We start from the raw sequence: 11,953 nt of genomic DNA on the forward strand, positions 1-11,953 counted from the left end.
ATATGACCCACATTCCCCTCCATTGATTTACACAAATAAATAAACTCAAATAAACCGTAAGCTCTGATACCAGTTATTAGGGAAAATATGTGATTCCCCACAAGTAAATCAATCAATGGGAATAAAAACTAATGCGGAAAAATTAAATCAAAGGCAACACAAGAATTTTTACGTGGTTCCCTCAATGTGAGGTACGTCCATGGGATCGAAATCCGATTCCACTATCAACCAAATAAGTTCCAAACGATTACAAACGAGACACTAATGGTCTCACAAAACCATCCTTAGGTGAATTCCAAATAATCACAAATAAATAAAGAGGAAAGACCTCACCAAATAGATAAATCAAAATCTTCAGAACCAGAGTTGAAGAAGACCCAAAATAATAACCTAAATCAACACCGAAAACGAACCAAACAAAGCAGCCAAAACCACACCACCGAGTTGTATTCAAGCACTGCCCCTCCAAACCAAAAATCACCAAAGGTGAATTAATTGGCACGAACCCCGAAAAAGGATGTTACAGCAGCGGCACCACTTCGAAAAGTTTGAACAAAATTTGTGAAAGCCGTACATCCCTCCTTTGAAGAATAAACAATATATATATATATTGAATCTTGGGTTTTAAAAACAAACCCTAATTGTTACCAAATTGAATTGGGTCTCCACAAATATAATATATAAAAATATATTATACCTAAACCAAACCAAATTAAAACTCTTTTTCAAAAACCAATTGGGTCCCACACTCCAATAAAGAGGTATACCCAATAGATTCACCAAAGTCAACAATAGCTGCTGATGAAGACAAATGAAGGAGCTAAAGATTTTAGCCGAGCTACTTCATGGTAGGGTGGTTGATCTTCAGATCCTGATGGTGGTTGCCGCAAATGTTGTGGGTGGCTTGTCGATGGCTATGAAAACTTTGGTTCTCCCACTGCATCTATAAAAGGGTAGTGTATTGGAGGGATTCAAGTGTGGCAATTAGAAGAGAGTGAAATTAGAGTGTAAGCAACAGAGTGAGCGTGACTATGAGTAGAGTGAGTGTTTTTCCCTTCTCCTCCATTGTTGTAATATTTTAGTTTCTCTTCATATAGTGAAATCCGCTACCTGTAGACATAGGTGCATTGTCGAACCACATAAACCTTATGTTTCTATTTTCTGCGTACGTATTTGGTGTTCATTATTGGTCTCACAGGCACAACAAGAGGCATTTTATAATTAGAATAAGAGAAAATAGAAATCCAAACAAAGTTACTTTGACTTGATCATGTAGTGGGGAGGAGTATTAGAAAAAGAATAAAAGAACAAGAGATATTCGTACAACAAAAATCCGAACAAATAATCTCCTCTCACAAATATGAGCTTTGCATCATTTTTAAGAGGCTTTAGTGAGGCCTAATGCAAATTTTAAAGGTGCATGCATCTAGCTACTAGACCACACTACAACATATAAAAGCTTTAAGAACTTTCGTCTTTAAATGTGAAAATTTTATTGTAAAGAATTTTAGGAGACCAATTTCAGTTGTTATGTGCATCACCAATAAAAAGTTATCTCAAAAAGTAAAAAAAGAAGACATTTAAAAATAAAATTTAGAAATGTCGCTAATAATTGCATTTTTGTTGACAAAACAATTTGATGCTAAAAAACTTATACTTTTTAAGACAAAAATATTGATCCCAAATATAGTAATTTATTAATAAATGTTCAATTTCATTGTTAAAAAATATAACAACACTTTTGACATTTAAAATAATTTACCATTAAAAAGTAATTAAATTTTATCATAATGAAGTCTCTCTCAGTCCATCCTGATCCTCCAGCTTCATCATTAGTGGGACATGTTTAAGAAAGTGACCTCTAATCTATAATCATTTACACATCAACCATATGAAACAGATCTTGTTGTTACTTTATGCTTTGAAAAATAAAATGATTTATAATGGTTCTGTTATGAGATTATGTGCAAGACGAACAGGGTCTTAAAATGGTTTTGGTAATGCATTAATTAACTTGCACATACAACCCTTACAAAGCATTAATTAAATGAGCACAACCTTACCAATTACAAAACATGAACTCACTTTTTTTTCTTTTTTTTTTTTTTTGCCTTTTAAATTAGTCCAGTACTGTCTGTGTTTCAAGATGCCTGCCTAAAACTTTTATTTACACTCACGGTGTATATCAATTCAATTTCAAGAAAAAATCAAATTAAAAAGAGCATTTAAAAAAAAAAATAGAAGGGTACTTCTATACCCACCTAAATTATTTGGATCCCATTATTTCAAAACACCACCAACAAATTTTAAAATTTGTAAAAATTCTTTAGACACCTCTCCACTTAATACCAAAAATAACTCTACTCCCTAACCACCACCTCCCCACCCACCACCCCTCCTTGGCTCTGATTAGGAGCGTGCGTGGTGCGGTTTAAGAATAAAGTTATAAACTAAATCGTGAATGGCGGAATGACAAATTGTCAAATTGCGGTTTGGGCTATTTGGGCGATTTCAATTTGCTAAGAATAATTTTAAACAATTATTAAGCATTTGCATAATATTTTTCATGCATATTACACAAACTAATTTTAAGTAATATTTTTCATATATGTAACACTAACTTGCAATAACTTTCACATCTTAAATTTCTCTCACACTAATTTTTACTTTGATATTTCATAGAGATAAAAATATATGTAGGACAAAAGACAGTTTTAGTCTCTAAAGTATGTGTTATTTTTCAGTTTAGTCACTTAAGTTTCAATTTTGTATTTTGGTACTGAAAATTGTCAATTTTAGTCAATTTAATCCTAGGTCTAACGTTCGTCTACATTAAGAATATGGATAAAAGACAGTTTTGGTCCTCTAAAATATACATTTCTTGTCATTTTAGTTCCTCAAGTTTTAAATTGTCATTTTGATTATCAAAATTGTCAATTTGATCCTGCCTCAAATTGACAATTTTGAGGATCAAAATGACAAAATTTAAAACTTGAGGAACTAACATAACAAGAAATACATACCATAACAGCATGGGTTAGACCCAACCCTTTCATGTTCTTGGATCCCAGATCCGATACTTTTTATTGTTACATGCACTCCTCCTTATCTTCTTGTTATTCGGATTTAGTTATTTAGAATTGTTGGTTATGTCTTGAATAGGTTAGGAGTTAGTTTTTCAAAGGAATTGCTATCTGTTTCTTTTCCTGTTTGCTCGAGTGATGGTTTGGTCGCTCAAGCTGTCTTTGAGTTCTCTCAGTACTTTTGCAAGTCTGCAAAATTACTGGAAGTAGGGTGATCTTCGCTCGAGCGGTCGTTTCTCCGCTCAAGCGGTCTTCTGCAATTTGCAAAGCGTATGAAAGTGGGTCATTGTGCACTCGAACCGTGTATTAGTTGCTTGAGAGGTCCTTTGTTTTTGTGTCTTACGCTTAAGCGATGGTTTGGTCACTTGAGCGGTCTGTGCATATATCAGATCTGGAAAAAGACTTTTTTTTTTTGGGTCACTTTTTCATTTTTTCTCTCTCTCTCTCTCTCTCAAACATTTCTAAACCTAATTTCTTTACTCTCTCTCTCTCTAGTTCTTGCCTACATACACCCTAATCCATTGATTCCACCACCTTCGTACTTTGGAATAAGACATAGAGCTCGTAAAGGAGATTAATCTAATCGAAGAAGATTTCATTTTCGGCTCTGCCAAACTTCAACACTTGTTCTTTTCTTCTTCTAATCTTGAGGTATGGACTTCTTCAACCTTCTTGTATGGTTCTTAACTTAGTTATGTGCTCTTTGTCAAATATTGTGATTTGGGAGATGGGGGCTTGATTTAAGGTTTGGTTTTGAAATGAAAAATAGGGATCTTCAAAATGGCTTCTGAGAAAGGATGTGGGAGTGAGTATGTTGTTGAGTGTTGAAATATTGAAAATTTCTCTTAAAAATGGGTTTTTGAAAGTAAAAGATATTTCATTTGAAATCATTAGTGTTTGACCTTTGATTAAGAAGAAAATATGTTGAATTTTGAAAAGATAAAATAAATGTATCTATTGACAATGAGGGTGGAGTTGGATATGTATTATCACTCCAATTTTGAGATTATGAGATTATAATCATTGTTGGAAATTTATCAGTTGTATAGAGATATTTATTTTGGGCTATCGATGAAGGATAGCTTTGATTGTTGTAAAAATTGCATGAGGATTAGGTTAATTGAAACCAACTACTCCTCCATTTCGCATTGAGCATTATTTCATACTTAAACATTGAAAATGTATCATTTTGAAGAAAAAAAAAAGTGTATATAAACCTTGGTGAATTTGGTTAGGGGGTGTAGTAGTGGTTTATTATGTTGGCCTGTGGGTCATTGGTGAAAGTCCAGAAACCCATGCGGTTAGGTGCCAATCTTTCCGGTTACTGGCAGACATGTACCTAGAGATTTCTAGTGTTTTGTATCCACTACCCTATTTTTTGAATTTAAAAAGTATTGTTTATGAATTGATATATATAACTACGGGATTGTATTGTTTTGAAAGAAAAAGTGTAACGTTTTGGTAAATGGCATGCACACGCATTTATCATATGACTTTGTTAAGTTTCATGCGTTGTGCTCAAGTATCTCTACTGGGTTTTAGCTCATCCTATGTGAAAAACAACTTTCAAGTGTTGATAATATGCCTCACCAAGGACGTAGCTTGGAAGGACCTTGGAGCTGAGAGCTTCTTTTTGTTTCTTTTATGTAAATAATTGTTGCACAACCCTTGGGCTTTATATGTATGGAGTTTAACTCATTTTTATTGTTCCCAAGCATAGACTTGTAAAGATGTAGCCAGTAAAACATTAACTTATTTGTACTTTCGTTTGTTCCAGTTCAATCACACATGTCATATGTTATAGATTCAGGATTTATGATTTATGAATATATACATGCATATGTCATCTTTTGTATGGTAAAAGAATATCAATGGAAGGTTAATATTACGTAAGTTTCGTTTTTCCTTTGAATATCATAAGGTGAGTTGTTATTATTTTGGAGTGTTACACATATTTTATAAACCAAAATTATCTTTTATCTGAGGATAAAATAATTTTTCAGTTATCAACATAAACGGACGTTAGAGGTAAGACTAAATTGATTCAAATTGACAATTTTAAGGATCAAAATAACAAAATTAAAACTTAAGGGACTAAAATGACAAAGAACATACACTTGAAGGACTAAAACTGTCTTTTATCTAATATACATATATATATATATATTAACTATAACGGAGTTAGATGATTTTGAAAGTAGATTGTAAATTTCAAATCACAGATTAAAACTAACCTGCAACTAGCGGGCAGATTGGTGCGGATTGAGCAGTTTGGTGTAGATTGGGTAGTATTTTGCACAACCGTAGCTCTGATTACCCTCCATCGCCCTCCTTACCCTCATGTGCCACTCCAGCCTTTTCCGACACCACTGTTTGGCCCTTCGCCACCCTAGTTCTCTTTTTACTCTCCAATGTGAGAGAGAGAGAGAGAGAGAGAGAGAGAGAGAGAGACTATAGGGAAATAGAACGTACGATTAGGGTCACAAAGAAGGGACTAAGGTGGCAATCGGATTTGTGAAGCCCCCGAAATGTGTATTCACTTTAAAAATCCTAATGTTGAATTATTTTCTTAAAGCCCCTCGGTTACTTGAATAAATTCGAATCTTGTCAGTTAGCATTACTATTTTATTTATTTTTTTATTTTTATCGAAACAAGAATTACCCTAGCCGGATTAGGTTCCCTAGCCTAATTGAATTCTACATAAATTACATGTATTTAATACCAAGCCCTTACTTCTTTATTAAATTCAAAATAAACCGCAAAAACTAGTACATGTACCCTAATATTATTAGTACCATCAATCTTGTAAGATATATATATACACCTTGAAGAGTGTGCTCACTACAAGAAAAAGCATCTTTGGCGACTAAATTTTTAGTTGCCGAAAGTCGAGTTTTTACTTTCAGCGACTAATTTTTTTAGTCGCCCGTTTTGTCGCGTATATATGGTCGCCGGAGGTATTGGCGACTAAAATTTTTTTAGTTGGCAAAAAATAGCTCTTTAGCGACCAACGATTTAGTCACCAATAGTGATTTACATTTTTTAAAATCACACATTTAGCGACTAATCTTTTAGTCGCCAATAGTCCATGAATTGCCGACTAAACCGTTTAGTCGCCCAAAATAAACACTTTTGGCGACTAAAATTTTAGTCGCCAAAGGTGCTTCCGTGAAAAAAAAAAAAAACCAACTTTTTTGGCTTTGCTAAGATTCAAACCGCCAACCTCTCCCACATTCTAAACCTTTGGCTACACACTCTCTCCACTATGCCACTACAACACCACATAAATATATTTGCAACATATATTATTTATATACTATATTGACCTGTATTAATATCTAGCTATATATATGAAAATAATTATTTTTATTCAATATAATTTATGTAAAAAATAAATTATTTACTAAAAAAAATTAGATCACTTTTGGCGACTAAATCTATTTTTTAGTCGCCAATTGTATAGTTTTGGCTACTAATTATATTTTAGTCGCTAAAAAATTTCATTCCCGCCTAAAAACCTCCACTTTTGGCGACTAAACTGAAATTTAGTCGCCAAAACCTCTACTTTGGGCGACTAAACTGCATTTTAGTCGGCAATTCTTGACTTTTAGCTACTAAATTTTTTTTAGTAGCCAAAAAGCTTCACTTTTGGCTACGAAATTGATTTTTGTCGGTAAAACACGTATAATCGGCGACCAAACTATTTTTTAGTCGCCAAAACCTATACTTTTGGCTACTAAATGTTTTTAGTCGCCAAAAACCTTCTCTTTTGGCTTCTAAAATTTTTTTAGTCACTAAAACCCCTATATTCGGCGACTAAACTGACTTTTAGTTGCTAAAACCCCTACATTTGGCTACTAAACTGTTTTAGTTGCCAAAAGTGTTCACTTTTGGCGACTAATTTCATTTTAGTCGCCAATTCTGCTACTTTCAGCAACGAAAAATCCATTTTTAGTCACGAAATCTGCTTTTTCTTGTAGTGGCTCCAGGACCAAAACAAATAAAATAATAACCCATCACACTCCTAGGGAAGAGAGGGAAGCCAATTTTCAAGAATCATGATTATGAAATTCTAGGAAACTACAAACCTAGTACTCTAGACCTAGGATGCTAATCTCCACACTAGTTACCTTTCAACCAAGAACCAACTAAATGATGCCTAATCCTATGATTTAGCACCTTAGTTACTCCTATCCCATTTGACACCAAGCAAAATCCCAACTTTTCCATCCATTTTCAACTAATGGGCCTTTTTGTCCTTTTACACCAAATTGCCTGTATATATACCACACCCCCCTAGCTTGGCAAGCACAAACACCACACCCACACACACACTTTTGGCTAGAGAGAGGGAGGAGAGCAAGAGAGAGAAGTCTAGAGAAGAAGAGGAAGGAAGAAGAGAGCCTTCTTGTGCAAAGCTTAGTAGGTAAGCCACAAACACAACCTTCTCTTTCATTTTTTTTTTCAATACATGTTTCTAAGGGTTCTAAATGATGTTTTCAGATCTGTTATTAATGAGTTCTTATGTTAAAAATGCTAAGGGTTGAGTATTGATTCCATCTCTCTTGTATTTTCCCCATTTTGGCACAAAACTATCTTTTTTTATACTAATCTCTCAACTTTCCAAAGGCACTCTTTCAAGCAAATTTTCTGAGTTAAATATAGGTTAGTTAGCATGTTTTTTCACAAAATAAACAAAAACTTTCCCTTGGAGAAACCCTTTCCTCATAAAACTTCTTGTTTGGGGCATGGTACTTTAGAATCTGTTTTTGCAGCCCACTTCCAGAAATTCTAGAAAAATGTATAAAATTATTTTGGACCTCTATTTTATGTCAAAACCTTCCTTAAGGTGTTAGCTTTCAACTAAAATTTTTTTCATCGAAAAACATTAAGCAATTTGAAAGAAAATCAAATTTTCGTAACAGTCGACGGATCTGGACAGAATCTGGACAGCGCTGGAATATTCTCTAAATAACTTAAAATCTGGAAAAGCATTCCCATTTCTGAAAAATGTTCTAGAAACTAGATCAAATTCTCTGTGAACCATAGGAAGGCCAAGTCTGGTGAAGGATCCAAAATAGCCCTTTCATTTTAATCTTTATGTGATATTAAATCTGGAAATTTTGTTATTTATGGATGTTTTATGCCCTTGTATTCATGAAAATGTTTATTAGCTTATGATCATATCTTGGCATGATATTGTATGTGTTATGTTATGTTCTTCATCTTCTTCACCTTGTTGATGCATGCTTGTGTAGATATTTTTATCTTGTTAAGTTGTCTAACCTTGATGTAAAATATTTAACTCAACGGGAAACCTAATTAGGAGGGTATTGGGTTTTCGAGCACTTGAGTAATGAAAAGATGAGAAATGTGATATATGGATTGTTGGGATGCGTTCCCTATTTGAAAGTTAAAGTCTTGCACAAGTGGTTTTCTGAATCCTTGAACGGAGCGGTTGTATTCGGACCCTAGGTGGTTTAGTGTAAGGAGGGATTTTGGGCAAGGCCCTATTTTACCGTCTCTTTTGAGGCCCTGCGGTTGGCGCTACACGGTACATAACTGTTGGTAGGCATCTGGGGTTAGGTCTGCAACAAAGCAACAAAAGAGGGGGTATACCGAATAATCTGCGTCCGATTCTTGTGGTTTGGAGGACGAAATCTCTTTGGGGGATTTCTAGTTGCTAACATCTAACTTAACCCTTCATTTATTTATTAAAGTATCATGCTTTATTACTTGATGTTATAATTGTGATTGTGTATTGGACTGGGAAAAAGGAGTAGGGTGTGTGTGTGTTTACTGGGCATTCAAAGCTCATGGCGTATCATGCCAGGTGACAAAGCGGAACTCATAGCTGGAGATGACGAGCCCGAAACTTTTGAAGACTTTTGGTTATCCTAGAAAAAAATTAGAAGTTTCTTTTTGGATATTTTGTAAGACTCGTGTAAAGATTTAAGCTTCTTTTGGGATGTAATGTAATAGAACAAGCTTTTGAAATTAAGGATATTCGTGGTTGTTATGTACTTATACTTTAATATTTACATGTATGAACCTTATCGTTGCTTATGAGACCTTGTGTCAATACCTTTTAAGATCTGCCAAAAGGGTAGTGCGCTGCCTAAGAAAGCTGGACTTAGAAGGGAGACTAATCTGACTCCTCCGACGATCTGGGATCTTACTGGTTATTGACCATAGGACTGATTAGTGACTCTCCCTTGACTGCAACCAATGGTGTAGAATCAGGGCGTCACAGGATTACTAGTGAGGGTTGCGAAAATGGAAAGGGTAAAGAGGAGCTAAGGTGGGTGGCCGAAGTTGTGGAAATGGCTAGAGCTGTTGTGGTATATGGGTGGATGCAGGGTTAATGTTAGGGTTTGGGAGGTAATTAACAGATGGGGCTCAAAATGGAATTTTATGAATAGGTAAAATTCTAATAAATAAAAATTATGGATATATAACCAAAAATAAATTATATTTGCACACCATCTATTGTCTCAGTATATATGATTTACTTAGTACACATTACATATCATTTCACTTTTTAATTTTTTTTTTCTTCTCAATTCACACCATAATCTTTCAAATAATACCAAAATGTCCTTATCTCCTCAAAACTAATACCTTTACCCTAATTGCATCACCCACCACCGTTGCCATCAATCGTTGCCCTTTCTCAGCCCATCTTCCACCTCATCGCTAGTTTCTCTCTCTATTGTCTCACCTTTCTTAGCCTCTTTACACAGCCATTACTACTCACGTTCTTGTTTTGGTCCCATCACTACTGCTACAACAATAAATTTCCTACTACCGCCACCTTTACAATCCACCTCCGTAGTCCTTCCTTCTTTTCTCCCTCTATTGACACCTTCTATTCGGTCCTCTCAATCCCTTTCCATTATGGCCCATCCCCTTGTTTCCTTCACTACGGCCTTGCAGATGAGCAAGCAAGTGATTTGATTGATCAATTGAGAGTGATCAATCACTGAGAGAGAGAGAGAGAGAGAGAGAGAGATAGAGCGAAAGATCCCCCTTTTTAGGGTTTTTAGATTTTATAAAGAAGAAAAATGATGGAGAGAACATGAAGAGGACATCTGAGGAGGGGGTGGTCAGAAGAAGCTAGGGTAGAAAGGATAATGACTGGAATATAATGAGAAAAAGTTAGGGGTGGCAAAGCGATGCCGGTGGTGGTAGTAATAGTGGTTGGTAGTGGCGATAGTGGTGGTTAGTAAAAAGTGTGGTGTGCAGAATATTGTCCAAAAGTGTAATTTTCTTGAATGATACAAAATAAATAAATAAATAAATAAACAAACAAATGGTGTGTAATGGTGCACAAATAAAACCACTCATGACTAAAGGAGCATTTGGGGTTCTAGTAGCAACACCCAAAATAAAATAGACTAATTACAAGGTAAATTACACTTTACTCTTTTAAACTGTCACTCAACATTAGTTTACCACATTCAACTAAAAGTAATGGATTTTGTCACTTTAAACTATTAATTTGTATCAATGTAACTTTTCGCTTATATGAAAAATAAATATATACCTTACACATGACATATTAAATATCATAAAAACCTTCAAATAACATTTTGCCCACGATAACAACCATATTATAAGAAATCATGGTTGTTGATGTGGATGGAAGAAAAGAGAGAAAGGGAAAGATCTTTATTGTCATGCTCACATTGATACAAATTGAGAATTTAGAGTGATAAGTATTATATATGCATTTAAACAAATATATTAAAGGGACAAAATATTATTGGGGTGGAGTGATGTTAATATTTACATAATAATTAGATTGAACTAGTTAATTATACTAAATTCGTATCGTAGGAGATTGACACTAATCTGTCTTTTATTTATTTTTTTGGGTAAATTATGCCATTTTTTTTTTGAGGTTTGAAAAGAATATATAAAGTTTATAAGTTTGATATAATTATGTTGAATTTTTTTTTAATTTTAATTTATATAATACTCAACTCTATTTCTATCAATAATTCGTTAGTTGTACGAATACAAAATTATATGAGTAAATTACACCAATTTCCTCTTGAGATTTGAAAAAAAATACAACAAACCCCATAGTTTTGGTATAATTAGACTAACCTCTTTTTAATAAAGAAACATGGAGCAAAATTAATACAAATGGTGTGAAAAAAACAAGAATAAACAAGAAAAAATATACATGTTATCGTAAAAGAGATGATAACATCATTTCTATATCAATTTATCTAATGAACTATAAATTATATCATCATCCATGTATACAAATTTAAACGTGAAAGGAGCCAAATATTACTATGTCAGTATAATTTACTCAAATTATATCATTACCCATGCTACATTAAAATATATATTTTATTCTTGTCTCTACAAATCACATGTATTAACTCCAATTATTTTAACCCCTTCTAAAATAAAAATCGTTATAATTATATAAAATTTATAATTCTTATTATATACTTTTCTAGATCTTGGCATGTCAATTTAATTTACCTTCTATATATTTATTTATGTTTATGTTTTTTTTTGTCATACACCACTCTACCCACTTGTAATGAAGCATAATACTACCCACTTTGGGTTTGTTTGGCATGAAAGTTTTGGTTAAGTTGTAACTATTTTTGTCCCAAAAATATAAAATAAGTGTTTTAATTTAATAAGATAAAATATCATATTTAAATAATAATCATTTTATTTTTTCTCTCATAAAAATAAAAAAAAGTGAAAAAAAAACACATCCCAAACGAAACTTTTTAGTCTCAGGCTATAATATTTTGGGAAGTCAATAAAAAGCTAATTTTTTGATGACTTTTTTGTATAAAAAAATAAAAAGTAAAAAAATTAACTTTTTAAATAAATT

General features: G+C 33.4%; 1 protein-coding gene across 1 annotated transcript in view; it reads left to right on the forward strand.

Annotated features, from left to right (window-relative positions):
- LOC145796028 (uncharacterized) overlaps window positions 1-9,449 on the forward strand; it is a 62,206-nt gene extending 52,757 nt beyond the window's left edge. The window contains exon 3 of the mRNA XM_082881001.1: window positions 9,322-9,449. Within this exon, the coding sequence (XP_082737127.1) occupies window positions 9,322-9,449 (128 nt within the window). The remainder of the gene's footprint in view (window positions 1-9,321) is intronic.
- Window positions 9,450-11,953: the final 2,504 nt, after the last annotated feature.

This window comes from Camellia sinensis, chromosome 7 (genome assembly GCF_055761805.1).
Source record: "Camellia sinensis isolate YWXY chromosome 7, ASM5576180v1, whole genome shotgun sequence".
NCBI classification, from domain to species: domain Eukaryota; kingdom Viridiplantae; phylum Streptophyta; class Magnoliopsida; order Ericales; family Theaceae; genus Camellia; species Camellia sinensis.